This window comes from Pollicipes pollicipes, unplaced genomic scaffold (genome assembly GCF_011947565.3).
Source record: "Pollicipes pollicipes isolate AB1234 unplaced genomic scaffold, Ppol_2.1 Scaffold_7261;HRSCAF=8764_pilon_pilon_pilon, whole genome shotgun sequence".
In the NCBI taxonomy this organism is placed as follows: domain Eukaryota; kingdom Metazoa; phylum Arthropoda; class Thecostraca; order Pollicipedomorpha; family Pollicipedidae; genus Pollicipes; species Pollicipes pollicipes.
In genome coordinates, this window is record NW_023597054.1 from 32163792 (window position 1) to 32185129 (window position 21338).

The following is a 21338-nucleotide window of genomic DNA, read 5'->3' on the forward strand; positions in this document are numbered from 1 at the left end:
CCATGCGTCGCCGTAGGGTAAATTTTCAGCGTTCTCGGTAATGTAGTTTATAGTAATACAAAGAAAGCACTGTTGGTAATATGTTGTGATATTTTACTAACATGTGCTTCACATAACTTTCTATCTGTACACATGGTTAGCCGTATTGCCTCGAACTTAAATACTGATCCAACTCATCATTCATTCTATATGGGCAATCACGAGTCCATCCAAGTCGTAGAGGACCAGGTCCAAAATTGAACACGAACGACGAAGTCCGCCGCTAGAAGGCATGCCACAAATAAGTCAGGGCTTGATGTGAGCTCAAGTTAGCGGCCCGTAATAACCCGAAACTCATACTTGTGTGTCATGGATAACGTTTTAAGGTAAAGGTCAACAAAAACAAGAAGTAGAGACAAGTAAGGCATGGCTACAGCGAAAATGCATCGAACAAATAATTTTTCACTGTAGCAACTAATATAAACAGGTTGCAAATCAAACAATGGTGTAGAATTACTGACACAAGTGATGTCAGAACATTCATTTTCCCAATACACATTAGTACCATTTTCCGAGCAGGCCTTACGAACACCACTATTAATGTACTCACTACTTCTTCCGTGAGCTATAACTTACTTGGTTATTTGCCTGTCGCATAGGTATAGCTCTGTATCTTTTAATTTCCTTTACTTGAGCCATGACTTTCGTTACGCTACTTTGCTTCTGCAATGTTTCAGAAACATTCCACTTTTAAATCTGCAACCACTTCCATAATGCAACCAACGCACGAAAGAAGACAAACTAAAAGCATGTCGGTCATATTGACAATGAGCGAAGGCTTAGGTTTTCTGAAACTGAGCCAAAGTCAAAATATCATCATTTAGTTTCAAGCAGCACCCGTGGTGTGGTAGTGTATGTGGTGCATGTGTGTGGTGGTACATGTGGTGTGTGTGTGTGATGGTGTATGTGTGGTGGTGTATGTGGTGCATGTGTGTGGTGGTACATGTGGTGTATGTGTGTGATGGTGTATGTGTGCTGGTGCATGTGGTGTGGTGTGGTGTGTGCCTCAAAAAAGTGGGACGCGTGGTGTGCTCTGATTGGCTGCACAATTTTATGGGCGCGTATGGACATTTTGTGCCATTTCAGTCCTCTCTTATATTGGTCTTGATGTTAGCAGCGAACTCTATGTTATCTACATTATTCATCACTTGCTGAAAATCGACTACATGCTTTAAAAAAACAACCACATCGTGTCATGTACTAAGTTAAGGGGATACGCCTGTCTATCTATGTGTGCATATCATTAAGTCAGACGCACAGGACAGAAGGCTGTACGGCGTATCATGGTTGTTTTTATGCGGCTGATCCAATGTACGTCACAGTCCACTACATAATCCATGCTCTTCAGATGCCGGTGTCAGTCACAGCGCGTGAAAGAGCGGTGCGTACTTTGGTATTCAGCAAGCGGACATTTTTTGTACATGTATGATAAGCGAGTTGTTCAAAAGGCAAGCTGTCCACGCATACCACAAAGCTAGAGCAACGACCAATGTAGATCCCCAACATCCAGGTTTTTCAATGGACGGAGACGATGCAACTGTAAGAAAACCTGTGGAGACAAGTTGTGCCATGCCGAGACCCCGCCAATGTTACGTGGCAGACGGTGGTGCTGTACTGACACGAACAACGCCGGCTGTCACGTGATGAAACAAGCAGCAACCACAACTAAGTACAAGCTATTCGACATTCTGAGTCGTGGAACAGCGCTGCGCGGGCAATACGTCCCGGTCATTCATGGGTATCCAACAGGCTGCAAACATTAACGGAGATCTTGTTCATACCTGTAAGCATTTTCTGCTAACAAAATGCCATTTGTATTTACTTAATTGATTTTGCCCGGCATGCACACTCACATTAATGCCAGCGCGAGATTCTCCGCATGCTCATAAGGCCACCAACCATGACTTCTCGATTTCTCGCCCTTGGATGTAGATAACAGAAAGTGACAGTCGCAGGAGTGCCCCGCAGTCATCCTTAGTTTCCTTTCAAAAGCGACGAATGACGCGAACACGCCTCCTGCATCGAACTCTCCGATATTTGCCTGTTGTCGTCGCAGTCTCCTGTTGGTTCCCATCGCCTGTCGCAGTCTCCTCGTTCGTCTCCCGTCGGCGGCGGTCACCCGGGGCGACCGGCGGCCGGATCCCAGTGCCATCAGCGGCCCCGTATTTCGGACACGCCCAAGAAGCGCGATTGGTTTCGATAGCAGCGTAGCCCGCGGTGTGCGGCCGCCGCCCCCATCTGGTTTGAGAAGGCGCCGCCGCGCTCTCCGACTAGGCAGTGCAGGCCCGTCAGTGCTCAGGTGTCGGTTAGTGTTCAGGTGTCTCTGCTATTCGTTTGCGGGTCGCGCCGGGACAGAGCCTGAGATCTATCTGTGCATTAGCGGGAAGATTGTCAGGCCCACGGAGACACGCTGCCGCGGCCGACCGTGGGCCAGCACCGGCCGGAGGTGCTGCGACTGCGTCGGGTGCGGTCGGCGCCGGCGGCCGGCCGACGACGGCAGCGGCGCGGCGGCCGTCGGTCAGCCGAGCCGGCCGACGCGCGGGTCCAGAGCACGATCGGTCGCCGTCGGAGGGTACGGAGGCCGACTGCTGGGCCTTCTCTCGATATGCCGGGCCGCTATGAATGAATGTGCACCGGTGTCGGGAGATTCGATCTGGGCGGCGATTGGCGGGCGCGCGCTGACCTCGCGCGCCGATTGGCCAGCGGTGACGTGAGGCCGCGCTCGCGCCGCGCCGCAGCCAGCCGCCTCGGCTGCCGGCTGTGTTGAGTAATGTGCAGGTGCAACAGGAGGCGCGCGCGCGCCACTGCCGCAGCCGCTCCTCGCGCGACTGCATGAGACTCGTGACCCGCACTCACCCCGGTTGGAGGCACGCGCAAGGGTACAGGTGCTGGCGCAGAGGCGCGGCCGCGTCCGCCGGAGCACTCCCCCATGTTGCAGACCATGGAGAGCTCAGAGATCCAGCAGGTGAGTACGCCAGCTGGCGGCTGGGCGACAGCTGTCTCTGCGGCGTAGCGACCGTAAGACATCGGAGGGCCTGTGAAAACTAGATCACGAGGTGTGCTGTTATAATTCGGCATGTGCCATTATATCTCCTGACATATGGCATTATATCTCTTCGTGTGCTGCGCGCAAAGCTTCAACTATACCAACTTGCGCGAAGGTGGATGATGTGGTTGAGAACAGTACGGACGAGAACTGTGACCAGTTAGCCGCAATGACTCGGCACTTACCAAATGTGTTGAATGACAAATATGCAGTTACATACGGCGATTGCTGTTGATTAAATTATATTGCTGCTAAATTGCTTCAGCGGATTTCTTGATGCAGCATTAAGAGCTTAAATTAACTAGAGCAAAAAGACGTAAATGCTATCTTTTCTTCATCCATAAGACGAATCACTCGGGTGTGTGTTTAACAGCGGCAAAAGCGGTACAATGCGGACGAGAAAAATTGAACCAAAAAAACCAAGTGTTAACTGACTGCTCCGTTTGGTCGCATCCGCCCAAACTGCACAGCATTGAACCCGAGGTGGACATGCTCGGCAGAGCGCCGTGACTGGTCTCTGGAGCTGCGGCACGGCCACTACGGCCGCTTAACTGGGCACGTGCCACTAACGGCCGGACTCACGCGTCGGGTGCATAATAGCCGGCCGCGGCGGCCGCGTGCCCAACCGGCCGGCGGCTGCGGCCAGGCCGCTCGAGCCGCCGCGGCCGCAGCGACCGACCGCCGGGTCCCGGGTAAGCCCGGGCGGGCCGCACCGCTCTGAGCTGCTCACGGCAAAACCAGAACGATTTACTTTGGTAACGCGGGCCGTCGCATTCCTGGCGTGAGAAGGACCATGAGAGGGGAGGCGCTGTTTGTTTTTGGAGGTTTTAGCTGAAGTAGTCTCTGGCCCTGGTCGTGATCTGAGTCTATGGGAGGCGTGTTCAGGCTGTTCGAACAGTAAGCCGGCGCTGGTGTCACCTGCCGACGATCCTGACACAACAAGAGCACATATGGCTCTTTTTGTTTGCAAAGCCGGTAAAAAGAGGCGCGAGTCATTAGAGGTTCGAAGGATCCAGACCCATCGACGACCGATCTATAGATACAGGTCCATCGACGACCGATCTATAAATTTGTTTACCCATTTGTTTGTATAATCAGATCTCATTACTGCGGTTAAAAGAGCCGCCGTAAGGGCCAGTGCCGGACGCGACCAAGGAGACCAGATGCCAATCGGCAGTGGACACAATTTATTCGGCCAATCGAGATAAGGGTTCAATTAATTGTTTCCCGCTGCATTGCCTGCATTGAATGCTGAGAACCTGGTAGCTGGATGGATGGATCTTGTAGTGAATTTAAGCATTCTTTTGCAAGCTGCGTTGCAAGCTTGGCTGCGTTTCTAACTGGCACGGCCACGCCATGAAATTGAGGTGTGCTTTGTTAAATGTTAATGCCTCGGGTATTCGGGTAATTGAGCATCACAGCCCCGCATAAGACGCAACGCAAATAACCTGAAATACATTTAACCCTTCGAGAAGAAAGCATTATGGTTGAAATAATGCTATCGGTTCTGCACACCGCACCGATGCTCGCCGTTTTTACCAACTTATTCGCCCATGTTACCTAATAAAAAAGCACAAATCTAATCAATTTTTTTTAAAAACAACAGAATGTTGTCATGCTGCATTCAGAACATTGATAACATAAACAGGACGAAGAAGTTAAAACTATTGCCAACACCATTTATGACACTGCAGGAAATGTCAGGTAAAATGCCGGCTTCCTCAGAAATAGTACAACTATCTATTTCATCTAGACCTGTAATGCTACTAAAAATAACTCATGAGGCAGACCTCCGCCAAAACAAAGCTCAAAACAAGGCACCAGCGGTCGATGACGCTGCTGCGGCTGCGAACACATGCATTTTTACAGCGCACCTCTTACTTCGGTGAGGTAGCCTGCATTCTGCCAACTCTGCTGGAAAGGCGTCTTTCGCGACGCCTAAAAGACCGACAGCACCATCAATTCGGTGAGATGCGGATCGTGCTACGTATCTTTGTGCAGCACTGAAGCTCAACCAATAAACACTGATATGCGCCCAGGGTTGTCGCCCTGGCCAGCCCGGTATTCCGTTGAGCCGACGTATAGTGTACTGGAGACAATGACCGACGAAATTACACCGGCTTTTATGGGCTCGGTGTGGGGCCAACAATAGCATGGTGTGTGGCGAACGGGCGCTGTGGTGCCTGCGCGTCCCGTTCAAGATTTTAATTGGGTGATTGCAAGAATTAAGACCGCCATTAATGTGGGGAGCAGGACGAAAACATGCAGCACGTTGACACCGTGTTTAAACACCACAAAAAGTCAGGCGTGCACATTTGCTTCGGTGAATCTATGCGATATGGCTTAGGGGCGTCTGCATGTGTTTTAAAGTTAAAGCCTCGTGATTACACGATTGCCCTCAAGCCTGATCGTCTATAGACTGCATCAGTAGCGACGCTGCTAGGATTTTCTGAATATTAGTTCAATATCGGTGTTAGGTTTATTGCCTAAATATCACACCGGATCAGAAAATCTTCCTCACAGAACGATGAATTGCTGGACTTAGATGCATTGCATGATAGCGAGTTAGTTAACCGAGACGTGCGTTTGTTTGCATACGCTTTACGGCGTGGTACTTTCGCGCGGTGAAGTTGGCTGAGGATGTGTGTGGCGGGGAATTCAGGCAAAGTTCCAGCGAAATTCCTGTTCAGCCCCGGTATCCAAACAGTTGTCTGACTGGTGTTGTCTGGGGTTGAAAATGACGTCTGGGACGCGAAATGTCTCGTGACGTGAACAATTTCTCGGAAAGTGTGCTGGTGGCACACTCGGGACGGAAAGAAATGCGGCCGGGCTGTGCTTAGTGGATTTTGACGACACACCAGATCACAAAGCTTGTTTCGGCACCCACACAGAGTACAATGCACAATGGGCGTAGACCGGATTGAGTCAGTGGCAGGGGCATGGCTCTTTGCCAAGAGGGAACCGGAATACTGAACACAGATATAAATAAACTTTTACTGTAGCCATCACATTTTGAAAACGACACCGATGAACTCAGGTGTGCTAGGGAGGCATTGAGGCGTGGTGTATTAAGGCTTATTTTTCAGCGCTATTAAAGGTATGGTGGCTTTTAGGTTTGTCTATTGGAGGCAAATAATTGTCAGGGCATGTATGTCAGCATTCTTTGCCAGCGGTGGATGTAAGAGTGCCGAATTATGGAGTGAGTTTAACTGCTGTTAAAGGTATGTCGCAAATTTATGTTGGATCAGTCTATCTAGTTAAGTCCCTAGAGTAAAATTATGTCCCTTATTATGCTGGCTGGCTCGGCCTAACACTGATCTTGCCTGCTACATGTTATTAGTACCATACATTAGAACGTTGAACTGATGAACATATTTCACCATAGCATGAGCGCTTGAATAAAAGTAACAAGCGCTATGCGACAAATTGTTGGCCTCTCAGCCTATACCGCCGGACACAGTCCGTGTCCATACCTATATGCCCCTAAGAAATAGTATTCACCTTAGGCTAAGCTCGACATATACCTTTGTTGCGGCTCTCGCTCCTCTGTTTGCTGTTAATGTGCATTATGCGTGCTACCTGCATCATCTTATTGCTGAAACATTTCAATAGCTTCTCGTGAGGCAATTCCACTGCTACCGTAAGTCATTTGGCCCGACTCATGTGAAGAGCCAGGTGTCCAAGCTACTCATGTCATTTCTCCTCGATGCATCCCTGTCATCTCACACGCATCGCACACCAGCTCAATGCCTTAATGTTCTCAATGCTCAATGTCTTCATGCCGACATATTTGTTAAAACTCGCTCCAGTTGAAAGTCAGAGGAGATTAATAGAGGTACTGGGTGGCACATATTGCCTGAACGAATCATGTCCCAACATTCTGAGCCCAATATATGCTCCCGCAGCCTTGTATGTTGTGGATTACCGACGGGATATGTGGAACTGATACCTAAGAAAGGTCGTGAAGCTTCAGATGCTATCTGCAACTACTTGGAATACAACATAACGGATATGAGCTCCAAATGAGAACAATGCTGTCGCTAAGCCGACATCTATTTAGTTGTAACGGCAACGCAGTCAGCTGCGTTCCTTCATGTGTTGGCGATGATCGTCATTACGATATGATTTTCAAGACAAGGTGCTGTGCTTGTTGCTCTTCTATGTCCAGCCATCTACGCATGATTAGATTTTAACTCAGTTCGAGTAAATCTAATTGACTTATTTGTGGACAATTTCTCACACATCTTTGGTTCAATGGATTTTAGAGTGGATGCATGGGGGATATCCATCATGTGCGTATCTAGTTCCCTATGACATCATAAATTTAAGCTCTTAACCGAATATCTTCCGTTTTGTTTTTTGTCCATTTACCCGATTCAACGCAAGCGTGACCTTTCCTTGAAACAGTAAAAGCGAGTGAAATAACGAATTTGAGCAACACAGGTGCGTGCCGTTTTGCCGGCAAATTACTTCGAGGAAATTGCAACTCCACGTGTGTCGTATATTTACTGTGCTATGCTGGACTTTCCAGCTATCATTGTCCGTATAAGCTCTGGAAAAGCCGCTCTGACCAAACTTTACACGCCAGAAAAGTCTTTTTTGTCACGTGATTTCACATTCTTGCAAACAGAACTGATGTATTTGGTCTTATATGCGATATAGCTTAGCTTCAGAATAGCCAGCTCTGACAATGCAGGCTTGTTCAGATGTAGCATGGCCTCAGAATAGCCACCCCTGGTAATGCAGGATTGTTAAAATATAGCATGACTCCGGGATGACCAGCTCTGGTATTGCAGGATTGTTAACCTTTTCAGCTGGGAAAGCCGTCCGACTGAAAAATCGCTTATAAATGTAAGCATATTTTACTCATGTGAAAGGGTGTGCTCCGGCTGAAGTCAGACTTTCTCAGGCTGTGATCCAAGGTGCTATAGCTCTTACGATGTACGCACATACTGCCTTTTGTTTCTTCGATAGAGCGAGAACTTGGCAGATCGCTTTGTGTGCCCATTTCTTCCACGCTGGTCAATAACAAACACAGTTGTGCAGCAGCAATTTGCGAGTGTTAGCTAAATCAACTTGGTCTCGGAGAGGCTAATGTTAACATATTTTGCTGTCAAATGTATTCTTCGCTCGAAAGGCATTTGCATCAGGGCTCCTCCTGAGCACTGGTTCTTTGTTTATGACACTGGCCCTCCTCACACATGACCTAAAGTATTTAAGAAGCTTTTACCCCAGTGTGTTTGCAACATCATACAAGCGCATCCATATGTTGTCCGACAGCGCCATGATATGCTAGTGTTATACTTGAATATTTGGCTCCCTTCTTTGCATCTAGTTGTCTCGGCGCTTACAAATCACTCACGCAAATGGCTGGTGCGCCAGCCAAGTACATCCTGTCTTGGAGCGTGAGATACTGAATGTGCATCTTAGCACTTTAACAGCGGGTTATGTGGCAACCAGCATTTTTTTCAGATGCGGTAGCGAAATATTTGTCCCAGCTACAGCCACGACGTCTTAGACGGCGTGTAGTGCGTCACCATGCAATATGGTCTGCATGCGGGCACAATAGACGGCCGTCACCCTCGGATGGCTTTTTTGCATAGCCAACGGCCCATTGACGGGATTTCGGTGTGCTGGCCGACAGAGGAGCCGTGGAATGTCATTCAGTCACGAGACAATACCGGCTGCGACACCCACTCCTCCGACCTTCCGAGTGTGTACCGCTGTCGTCAATTTGACACACTTATATCTGCATGCTTGAACATACTCTTTGTTTTAGGCCAGCATCAGGCGGTTGGTTATAAATGCCCTGCTTCATAATGAAATATGAGTGACAAAGAAATTGTCGGGGAGGCCGCGGTATGCGGCCACGCGCCAGCCCTCATAGACGGAGAACAATGGTGGCCCAGTGCAAGTCAGAGTAATGCATTTATCACAGTCACTAACGCGTTATCATGAGCCGCGACAGCCACACAAACAAAGCAGATTGCCAGCAGCGGCGGCCTCTTCGGATCAGACGCCGGACAAAAAGGCCTGCCCTAGGTGAGGGCCGCCAGCAGGCCGGAACCATAGCGCCCACTGGCAATCACCGGTATCTGTGAACACCTCGCTGACAGATCGTCCCCTGCCAGCACTATAGTTTTGAATATGTGAGAGGCGAGCATTCTACAAGCGTTTCAGACCGCCCCACCGTTTTATGCAGGCCATTCGGGATGTCTCACCCCCAGGAGACCCATGTATAGCTGTCGTGTTGTGGGCGACTCTGCTGTATTCGGGCCCACAAGCGGTCAAAGGCAACATGGGGTTCTAGATGTTTTATCTTTCGAAATAGGACCACGTAGGTCGCTGGCAACTCGAGAGTTCTCGGAATACTCACCTACCCAAGAATGAAGAAGGGTGTGTTCAGTGATAACTGATGGTCCAATCTCATTTTGGGTTATTCAACAAGACCCGTCCTGTCCGACCACCCGGGTGATGAATGGACAATACCGCAAGCTCCGCACATCCGTATATCATCACCACTACTATGTCACCGCTAACTCGTTTTGCGTATGAGCTTCATAGGCCTACAAAACGTCCTCTTAACCCTCGCCGTGGTTCGCCGTTTTTCATGACGCTGACTGATAGGGGATTCGGTCCACGCGGCCCCCTGGCTTTACCAAATTTAGAAACACAGAGCTCAGCAGAAAACACGAGTGAGTTGGTCTCAGCGAGGCCTTTGGATTTGTACTAAGCTTTATGCTGCCAGGACAACTATTGACCCTACTATGCCAGGCCAAAAGAAAAATTTCCCGAAACCTTGACTTTTTAGCTTTGCATGTTCATATGCACGGGACCATGCCTTGAAGAGACACTTATGACATGAACAAACGTGTTTCCTGTTAAATCCTAAGCACCATGGTGTATTTTCTATTTGTTTTGAGCATGCATCGATGATCTGTGGCTCCGTTAATGTAACAATGACGGCCCGCCGCGCGTGTTCCGCGGCGTCGGTTGCCGCCCGCCGCGTGCGCAGGCCATAGGTCACCGTGCAGTGCTCCTCGAAAACCGCTGTTGCTTCGAAGCCAGAAAATCTTGAAACATGTTGTTTGTGCCAAAACACGTGCAATAGATGTCCCATGGGCTACTGAAGATTTGGGCGCGATTGCAAGGCATTCTGGGGAGGTATTAAAATAAAACCTTAGGGGGCCATCGGTCCCTTCAGGGCGAGTGCTAACGCTCGAAAACAGACACGGTTTTCGAGGCAAAACGGCAAACCTTCGTAGCTGCACAGAGCGTAGAACACCTTCAAAAGCGTAGTAAATGTCGATCGGCTGGGAAAATACTTGCCATCTGAAAAACACACCAAAGAACTATGACACTAGGGTAACGTGCATACGTCAAGAGTTTTCCGGTACAGTTTCGTATTGGAGCTTTGCTTTGCTTGAATGGCAGCAATTTTTACCTCTGACCATGGACTAGAACTTTTGATGGATTCGGTTTCCAGGATCCAATCCAAAACAATCACCGCACCGCGATTTAATTTCACTTCAGCCTCGACTCTAATCCGGTCCAGTCCACCACAGCCCACATACCTCACAGCACAGCAAGAATGCCAGCTAAATTAATATCGCTTCCTCATACTTGAAGTAATTTCAAGATGATGTCAGATGTATCATGCTATGGCACGTTTACTTGTCATCAGATAGATGTACTTTACTTTCATTTTTTGTCATTTTTGCTGGCTTGGTTTTGCAATTCGCTCCAATGCCCTGTAGCTCGGGACTGTCTCGAAACAGTCCAGTATAGCACAATCCAGGTATTGAATTTGTTCAGTTCCTGAAGAAGTTTGTCGAGAGCCGTGTCATTGCTTTTGCGAAGCCATAGCACGTCTTTTTATTAACACCTACATCGCACTTGGATTTAGCAACTGTCTTTCTCACATCTCACAAAACACACCTGAGTACTGGCTGTCTAGAGATGTTTAATAATAACGCAAAGCAAACATAATAAAATCATTTTGTTTGTTTGTTAATGTACAACCACTTATGTAGGCTTGATAGCATTGCCGTGCAACGATTACAGGGGAAAGAGCAGCTCAGTTTACTGTGTTGTGGAGCGATGGCATGTTGAATGCGGAAGAAAATATGTTATCGATTTGAAAAAAATCACTGGCATATGTATTCCATACTGATGCGAGTCTGCCTGGCGACACAGACGACCCCTCAATTCAAGGTTTGAAAGCATGATTCCTTTACTGCTGGCCGTTTTGTCATCAAAGCCGTATTTCCGGGAAATCTAGTTTGTGTTGATTTTGTCTTGTAGATATTGTTAAAGTGAGCGGCTGCTATCGCACGTCCTCTCAGCTGGCGACGGAAGGATAGGAACGTCACGACAATTTCGTCCCACATCGAAATGAAACCCACGGAACACGATGGATAGATAGCTGAGTTCCTAAGGAATACAACGATGTCTGGGATGTTGAAGCCAACCTGTGAATCTGCGTACAAGTTAACATTGATGCTCGGTAGAATGAATCGGGGAATTATGACATTGCGAGTTCGACAGGCTCTTCTCAGATGACTTACAAATGCAAAAACAACGCTTCTACAAAAACCATGCTTCTAGTCGGTTTCAGGGCGAGAAAACAGACTGACACGCCCCAAAGGTCAAGTAGGGTCATTATGGGTCATTTTCATCGTACTAAGTTTGCAAGAGTGCGCTCAAAGTTAGACTTTTGTGTTATTGTTATTGTTATTTTGTGTTATATTGTTTTGCAATTAACTTTGTTTTTGAAAGCCTCCTATTTTTGATATTTTCTGAAATGTAAAAGATACCCGATGTAGTTTTAATATTAACCTTTGCCGTGATAAGGGGCTCGATGCAATCCTCTCTAAGGTTTTTTGAAAGTAACTCCGCGGCATGCTATGTCTTTGCGCCAGAATTTTTGATAGCCTATGAGCCATCCATTGCGTGTGTCTTGATACCAGAAAAGTGACCCTAGTATTTTTGGTTTCGGAGCAGCGGCGGTTTTTGGAGAACACTGCACGGCGATCTACGGCCGACGCGGTCAGAGGGTGGCAACCGATGATGCCGCGGAACACGCGCGGTGGGCCGACATTGTTATGTTGACGTGGCCATAGATCATACATGTCTAGATAAAACATATAAAACTTTACATCATTGTACTCAAAATTAAGCCAGGAGCAAGCCCGTTTAGAGTCTGTGTCCCTGCAAGGCATGGCCTCGTATGAATGAGGTTTTAGGACGAAAAAGTGCGATTTCGGAAAAGTTTGTCAATTGACCTGGCATGATGGGTAAATTCTTGGCCTAGCAAAATGACACCTACTACCAACCACGAAATCCTGTTGACACCAATCCACTGGTGTTTTACACTAAGCTTTATCTGTCTTAGTTCCAAAACAACAGGGGCTCGCATCGACACCCGCTTCCCTTCTTTGTCAGTCCGTGTTATAAAAAAGAACGCTAAACCATCGCGAGGATGGAGCAAAGGAGGTTTTACACTAACAACGCCGCTGTTCTATTGAAAGTGGATTGTTTTAAACATCAGAATTTCGAACTCATAGCGCACTCGTGATGGCATGCTTTGCGCAACTGAATTGTTAATAAATACGTAGAGGTATTGTTAGATTTTGCTTCCACTAGTAACCTTCTTTGGTAACATAGAACGGCATTTACAACGCATGCCCAAGCTCTTGAGCGCAACACATCTAGCCGTAGTCACCGGCGCAACTTCGCATTTTGCCAAAGTCAGCAAATTATATGGAGGCATCTAAAAAGTAAGTGCTGGAAATGGAAGCTTGGCAAAAATATTGGCAAAAAGCCACCAGCCTCATGCACTGGGTAGATAAAATGACTATGCGAATTAGAAATTGGAGGACACGAAGTCTGGATCTTAACTATCGCCCTGAAAGACGGCCATAAATGTACGGTCAGAACACAAAAAACATACCTCATTGCACTCAGAATTGAGCCAAGAACACGCTTGTTTAGGCTGTGTTGCCACGAGGTACGGTCTGGTGTGTATGAGGTAAAGCCGAAAAGGTGCAATTTTCTGGAAAATTTGATCTTTGATCTGACATAATGGGGTCAAGTGTTGTCCAAACAACATAAAAACTAGCATAGGTCGTGAGATCTCTCTCAAAGCAATCCACTGGTGTTTACCGTTACGCTTTACTTTGACTATTTTGGAAACGCCACGGGGGGCTGCATCAGCCCCCCCCCCCCCACATACACATGTTATCAGTCCGCGCGTTATGAAAAACGTCGAATCAGGGCGAGGGTTAAGGAGCTACGGCCGTTGCTGTTCAGTTTGTAAGCAATGAGTGTGTTAGCAAATCATGAAGCCAGTCACGCAGTGCCTCTCGATTTTTACGTGTTTTGTGCGCATCACACGTGTTACCCCTCGATTGTACTTGGCGTATAACTACGCTTGCACCTGTTACCATTTCTTAGGGGTAAATGCGAAACATGCTAGATTTGTTAACAGATTGATATCGTCCTGTACTGCCACGTTTTTTATATTTTATCCTCATGGGCTGAATACCAATGAGAGCTGCTAAGCTGACCATATGTGGTCAGATAATTCGTGTTCAAATAAGACAGAAAAAATGGTCAAAATTTTGCTTTAGTTGGTCTTAAGATTTGTGCAGGGCATCTGACATCTGACTTCAATCCATGTGATGTATAGACCAATCAATCTGTATCCTGTGGTTACTATGCACGTGCTTATTATGCGGTGATTGCGGATATACCAGTCAATATGTATCATGCGCAGCGTATTTCCAACCAACACTCAATTATCCAAGAAATCACAATTTGTCTTGAGTGTGTGCAGACTTGCCTTATTGAGACAGCACCAATTTCGTGCGGTTTGATGTGATGCACGGCCAGCAGTGAAGAGCCATCAGCACCTTCAAACGTAATCCGTGGTTAAGATATAAAGGTGTGAAAATATGCATTCTACACACGCCGCCTTAAGCATCCGACATAAAGCCAGCTTTGTCACATATCCGATAATAAAGATGGCGCTGGTAGCGAACAGTGACCATCAGTTAAACTTAGCAGGCGCGGCTCCTAAAACACAGGATATCCTCGCTCGACTGGCGCGCGGCTGCGGTCGCCAGGATCAATCTTCCGCCACGCGCCACGAGTGAGACGTAGCTCAGTGGCCACCATTACCGGGCAGGGGTCTCGCGTTACGCAGACGCGGCCGATTACGAGTCTCGTGGATGGATTGCAACACAGCGCTCGCCTCGCACACCGAGCCACCCCAATAAAGTGGTAGCACCACCATTTACACGAGCGGTGGCGCGAACGACGGCGGGAGATAGGAGCGAGATCAATCTGTAATCGGATTCAGATGCGGCACAGATACGCCGGCCGGAGGGAGGGCTCACGTGCGCGCCGCTCGGTTACGGCCTCATCACTGACGGCCTGATTTGCACGCGGCCGCGCCGGCCGCGCCCCGGACCGGACGACGCGTCCGCGGGCTTCGGCGCCGTGAAATCGCAAGACTTGGCCATATTTCACCTATGGCCCGCCGCGCCGCCGTGCTGTCGCTTTTTATTGTCGGCGGGGTTTGATTACTATGCGATTTAGTCTGGCCGGCTGCCCGTTGGCGGCGCAGCAGCGATTGGGCACCGCCGGCAGAGGTCACAGGTCGCCGGCCATCTGCATAAATTTCACGGAATTCGTCCCCTGATAACACGAAAGGGGCTGATGATCTTCGTGATGAACTGTTTGCTCGGTGGAAACAATTTTTCAGTTGGTTGATATATTCTTAATGTGACTGGCCCAGAGACCTCCCGAATCTGCGGGAAGTCGTTTCACAGGGAAATGTATGCCGCTCAGCTACGGACAGGTCAGGTCGAGAGAAGACGCGACAACAACCCATGCAGTAGCGTGACGCAACCCAAACTCGTCATGTAAGGGCTGCTTCCAGAATGTGGGCTGTCCCGAGCACTGCGCTGTACTTTAAACTGCCAAGAAGGAAAACGCTCATGGTATCGGGACAGTTGAGCCCAGTGTCAAAGAAAGCAGAATAGACAAAAAGCAAATGCGCTCACCAACGCAGGATGTCCAGCTCTAAGTGATGCAGGAATTCCGTCCTATTTTGATATATTCTGGCGAACACATGTAAATGTACATTAACATACATTTTGCCGCTTGGCATGGGGTTTGCAGAGCGTGACATGTGTAGATAATCTGACAACCGGTACTGAATATCAGCTTTATGGACAAAATATGGAATGCAAATTTATTCAAATGATTATGACCGATTCCCTGGCTAGCCTCATCTCAAAGCATGCTTGGTCCGGCAGACTACGTAAATCGTCCGTGATGTGTTCACCGCCAACAGGCACTAACGGCGCCGATTATACGGGGCTTGTTCAAACACGAGCAGAGACTGGGGCTCAAAGCATGCGCCTGTATGGAGGCTGGCACGCTTGCCGTTAACGTATCAAGAACACGTTTGTCGCACGGCACAAAAACCTTCTCACATCGCATTAAACCCTTGCGGACCGTGTGACAAAAATGGCTGGCTGGACGGTTGCCACAGGGCGCCGGTTTATTTTGACTGGCAGCGCGCGCGCGGGCTCGTGCCACCCTGTCACGCGCCGCTCGCGACAACAGCACCGACAGAAAGACAAATATTTTGCCAGAGTGGCCACGCCAGAGCAAGCAGCGCCGCTCGCCGCTCGGGAATGTGACAGGTGTGCGGGCGCGCGCGCGCTGTAATACGATTACGGCGCGGACTGGGCGCGGCGAATGCGACTGAAAGCGGCGGCCGCAGCGCATCCGGCGCGGCGGCGGCGCCGTCGGCCGCATCGGTCGCCATTCAGCGCCGACACGTACGGCGAATTGTAGGCACGCTGCAGCGCCGCCGCACGCGCACCAGGCCGTGATTAATACGGTGCCCGGCCGCCGCTCGGTGTCGGAGCCGGCGCTGTTTTTGCGGCTGCGGCACAGCGCGGCCGGCGCGGCGTCATTACTGGCGACCGGCCCGGCCGGCCGGGGTGGCGCCGCCCGGCCCACCGAGAACCATCCACCCGCCGACAGCCAAATAGTGATTAGAAGAATTTAAAACGCGCTTTTATGATTATTATCCGGCGACAGGACCGTGCTGATGGTGGCTCTCCGTATTTACCGATGCACGGCGATTCGACGCCGGCGCTGCGTCTCTAAGAACAAATATGCTAACTGCGCCGCCCAGTGTTCGAGCTCACAACGGCAGGGAGGAGGCACGCGCCGGTAATTTCCATCCTCGAAAGCTCCATTAACGTCTCAGATTTAAAGCCACGGATCTCGGCAAAGCAACACGAAACCTTTGACCCGGGCTCCCGAAGGCAATGGAATAATTAGAAGACAAGGATAGCAAAAACGAGTAAAGGGGGAATTAAAAAAGGCCGGATGTGCATCTGCGCGAGCTTAAATGCGCCATCATCCCGGGCACAAACTGCATCAACATTTATGTTTGAAAAAATGCGCAACCAAGAGTAGCGTTTTCGGAAACTAGCCGACGCCTGTAACCTAAAGAAAGCCGACCACATGGTGTGGGTTTTGTCCGCGCCTCACGTGGTCTCCAACGTGCCTGTCCAAGTATGGTTAGCTCATCACCTGGTGAGCGAGGCCGCTCCTTGCAGCCGGAGATAAGAGGGCGGGCGGCGTGACACGCACCGCTTGGCCGGCCAGCCTATGGACATGCTTTACTTATAAGTCGGTAAGCTGAAAGTCCACGACCTATGACATTTTATGCTATCTAAGATAATGAAATTAGGTCAATTTGCCTTTTAATAGAGCATTTCCAGGACAATTATTTTGAAAACCGCATGCTTGGCGTGTTGAAGTGCGCTTAGTGTTTAGCTACGTGTTATGACGTTTAGCCCAGTGGCATTTGTTGTTGCTAGAGGTGGGTTTTGATTCTGAATTGGTCTTTTAGACATGATTGACCTGAGGTTTCAACAGAGCATGTTTTTGAAACATACCTCAAGCGGTGGAACACTCGCTTCAATAACAGTCCCTGTTTGCACTTTTATGGTGTGCAAAACATCATTTGTGTAGGCGACAGATAAATATTTCCAGCGCGTGGATATTCACTCGCCCGCTCAAATAATTTTTGTGAAATTGTGGTAAAAGATCAGTAAGAGACCGGTCTCCTTCCGCAATAGTCTCCCAAGACAATTCAATAATTATAATATGCAAAACTGATTGAGATTGTTTTACAAGTTTGATGTTTTCTTAACAAACTATGTCCCGAGCATCAACTTACTCTTTATCCTCATCGTAAGACATGACAACACCGTATATGCGCGAAGTGGACACGCCAATGGCAGCCCCATGATGCTGACCATGACCACGTGGTTCAGGAAAAACTAACCGCATTGAAGTCCCCGTCCCTCTCCCTTGCGAGGATGAAGTCATCCTCCGTTTGGAAGGCCTGTATGCGGCCAGCACGCATACGGATCCGTGGAATTCGGCGTAATCCCGCCCAGACGTGACGGTTTGTCACGCCGTCCGTTGGGCCGGTGGCGGCGGCTGCCCGCATCCATTTATCTGCGTCAGTGCCGCGGCGTGTCCGGCTCCGGACCGGCGCCGCTGCTCCGTCGGGATTGTGGCGTGCGAGCGGAATAACCAACTATGCGCGGGTGGGCCCGGCGCGCGCGGGCTGGACCCATGATCAACCGGCATGTGGGCGCTTCTGGAGCCGGCCGGTCCCGGCACGCGCTCACGACATGCCGCATATCGCCACTGGTAATGGGGATGGAGCTGACTACACTGTTGAGCATGTTTAGAGAGGAGGCCCTCATTCCTCCCGCGTTCATCCCGGCGTTTGCGCCGCCGCCTCTGACCCGGGGCCTTGTCTCCGCCGCAGGTATGGCACGATATTGATAACGTGCTGCAGAAGAGTGGCCACTCGCTCTACATGCCGCCAGCCGAGTACGAGTACCCGGCGGCTGGCACTGAGCTGGCCGAGGCCAGGCTGCCGGCCGCCGCCGCCGCCGGCTGCTTCCCTGCCGGCTGCGGGGCTGCCGCTGCCGCCGCTGCCGCCGCTGCCGCCGCCGCCGCTGCCGCACATCCCGGCCACATGCAGCAGCCGCTGCCGGCAGAATTCGGCGGGTACCAGAGCGCCCTTGGGCAGCATCAGCAGCAACAGCAACAGCAGCAACAGCAACAGCAACAGCAACAGCAGCAGCAACAACAACAGCAGCAGCAACAGCAGCAACAGCAGCAGCAGCAGCAGCACTACCTGGGACACATGGCCGTGCCGGGTTCGGAGGTGCCGTACGACCCGATCACGCCCCCTGCCAGCCGGCCGGCCGACGGCTTCTACGGCGTGCACAAGACGGGTACGCCGTACTCGGCCGTCAAGCAGGAGTACGGCGGCGTGAAACAGGAGGGCGCCACGCCCGCCGCCGCCGGCCCGCTCTGCCCCACCTACGGCGGAGACGCCAAGAATGAGACGACCGCCGCCGGCTACTACTGCGCTCCCGGCGAGCCCGACCCGGCCGGCATGTACGCCATGGCTGGCCGCCAATATTACGGAGACTGCGGCTACGACCCGATGGCCGCCTCGCAGCTGACGATCGAGGCGACCGCCACGTTCCAGTACCGCGAGTGGTACCGGTACAGCGTCAACAACAACCTCGGCTGCCACGGCGGCGTGGACCCGAGCGGCTACGCGCTGCCTGGTGGGCTGGTGAACGGTGCGTACCCGCACTTCATGGGCGGCGCCGCCGGCGGCGGCGGCCCGGTGCCGCTGCCCGGCACGACCGGGCCGACCAAGCCGCGCCGCCGCCGGCCGCGAGCCAAGCGGAAGGTGGTTATCCACACGTGTACCCACCCGGGCTGCACTAAGACGTACATCAAGTCCTCGCACCTGAAGGCGCACCACCGGACGCACACGGGCGAGAAGCCGTACCAGTGCACGTGGAAGGGCTGCGGCTGGAAGTTCGCGCGCTCGGACGAGCTCACGCGCCACTACCGCAAGCACACGGGCGACCGGCCGTTCCAGTGCCGGCTGTGCGAGCGGGCCTTCTCGCGCTCGGACCACTTGGCGCTGCATATGAAGCGACACCTGGTGGTGTAGCGCCGCAGCCGCCGAGCGACTGGGCTGGACTCGATCCCACCCTTTCAAATCTGTGATCGCAGCGGCGCCGCGTCGCGACAGAGAGTGACTTCAAATGATCTCCCTGCAGTCGCCTGGAGAAAGTGCCAACCATTCGACGCTTTCCGCGACTGGGAAAGCTATGACAGTGGCAATGATCATGTGTGACGTTGCAATGCTAGAAAAGGCAATACCATAAACGTGTGTTGCGCAGGAGGTTATCTCCATATCAATGTATCTGAGACACAAGATGGTAGTCTTAGAAATACTCCGTCGAAACCGTTGCGGGTTTTGATCTACCTAGTTGGTTCATTAGTGATATTTGCCGATGTTTACTGTAAATATTACCATTATTTTTATATGGCGTGTAGTGTTTGTTATGTTTTAGATATTTTAAAATACATCTTCATCGCAAGCTTGGTTGAACTCAATTGTTTAAGCTCCATGTTTACGCATGGACACATGGAATTTGTTTTGGATGTTTTGTGGCCCTAAAAACTGGCTTTCTATTGATTAATGACGTGTTTGATCGGTTAGTGGCATTTGCCACCTGATGCCATTAAATTCGTTTGACAAGTGGCTATAGATTATAGAGACATGGACCTGGCTTTGGGCCACGAACATTCCAGGCGCTGGTAATTAGCGTTCTGATAGGCGATTCGAGAAATAATGCCCCGTCGACAGGGACATTACTGATTCACCATTAATTTGGAGCGGGTCCATCGCGTGTGGGCAGCGGGGCTCATGTGAATGTGTACCACGACAGCATCCACACACACGCACACACAAACGAACCCACGGGTGACTGCGGTGGTGCACAGGAACATATCGACTGGAGCCTGTTGCGGCGCCGGTCGGCACTGCAGCGCTCGCAACGCAGCAGGAGGGCGGAGCAGCGCAACAAACCAGCACTGTCACACAGCGACCTGACGCTGCAGCACAGCAGGAGGGCGGGGCAGCACAGCAGACTGGTGCAGTCACACAGCGACCTGGCGCTGCAGCACAGCAGGAGGACGGGGCAGCACAGCAGACCAGTGCAGTCACACAGCGACCTGACGCTGCAGCACAGCAGGAGGGCGGGGCAGCGCAGCAGACCAGTGCAGTCACACAGCGGACAAACAATGGAACATGGCAGAGCAGGGATGCAGGGATGGTGACCACAGTGGGTCACCACTTGAGCGCTGCAGACCGAGAAACGTTAATGGCGAGCACACAGTGCTGCAACGGGTCACCACTTCAGCACTGCAGACCGAGAAACGTTAATGGTGAGCACGCAGTGCTGCAACGGGTCACCACTTCAGCACTGCAGACCGAGAAACGTTAATGGTGAGCACACAGTGCTGCAACGGGTCACCACTTCAGCACTGCAGACCGAGAAACGTTAATGGTGAGCACACAGTGCTGCAACGGGTCGCCACTTCAGCACTGCAGACCGAGAAACGTTAATGGTGAGCACGCAGTGCTGCAAAGTGCCAGGCTAACGCTGCAACATAGGATCACGTTTCTTCAGCATAGGAGACCAGCAATGTGAGCAATGGACCAGTACTTCAAAACAGCGCGTTAGCAATTCAACGGGGCAAAGCATCCAAGCAAAAGCACACCAAGCACAGTAGCATACCAAGACTGCAACACGGCAGACCAGCATTGCCGCGAAGCGGACGGACACTGCAGCTTTAACAGAGCGGGGATGTGGCACAGTGGAATATCACTTTAACAGCGCCGACCAAAAATGCTGTCGAACATAAAATAACAAAACCTCGACACAGAAGCCCAGGCATGCACGCACCGCATCAGCACTGCAAAACAGCAGCCCAGCGATTCGATGCAGCGGACTTAGGCTAGCAATAACATACTAGGGCTGTAACGCAGAAGGCAAACACTCATAATAACATATCAATGCTTCAGCAAGCTAGGCCATAGACCAGCACTGCTTTGCAGGCAACCCTAACTATAAAGAAAACGACAAGCGCAGGGACAAAGCAAGCAAAAAATGTAACACAGCGGATGCATGGTTCAGCCCAACATGCGTGGTCACAGCGGACACGGTACTACAGCACAGCAGACTTAGTCTTGCAACACCGCGGACGAGTTCTTCCGATCGGCGACACAGCGCAGCAGTCCGCACACCGCAGCCGATCCGGGTTG

The 21338-nt window shown here is 50.7% G+C and overlaps 1 protein-coding gene across 1 annotated transcript; it reads left to right on the forward strand.

The window, feature by feature from the left end:
* Window positions 1-18173: 18173 nt before the first annotated feature.
* Window positions 18174-19564, forward strand: LOC119111309 (Krueppel-like factor luna). The gene is made up of 2 exons (XM_037235123.1): window positions 18174-18821; window positions 18873-19564. Exons 1-2 carry the CDS (start codon window positions 18174-18176, stop codon window positions 19173-19175), a joined length of 951 nt encoding a protein of 316 aa, XP_037091018.1. The 3' UTR covers window positions 19176-19564.
* The last annotated feature ends 1774 nt before the right edge of the window (window positions 19565-21338 follow it).

Excerpts from the sequence above, each read along its gene's own strand:
- LOC119111309 (XM_037235123.1), top strand. The coding sequence starts at position 18,174 with ATGCAGCAGCCGCTGCCGGCAGAATTCGGCGGGTACCAGAGCGCCCTT. Across the intron at positions 18,822-18,872 it reads CGCACTTCATGGGCGGCGCC|CCGCGCCGCCGCCGGCCGCG; the intron begins GCCGGCGGCGGC and ends GGGCCGACCAAG.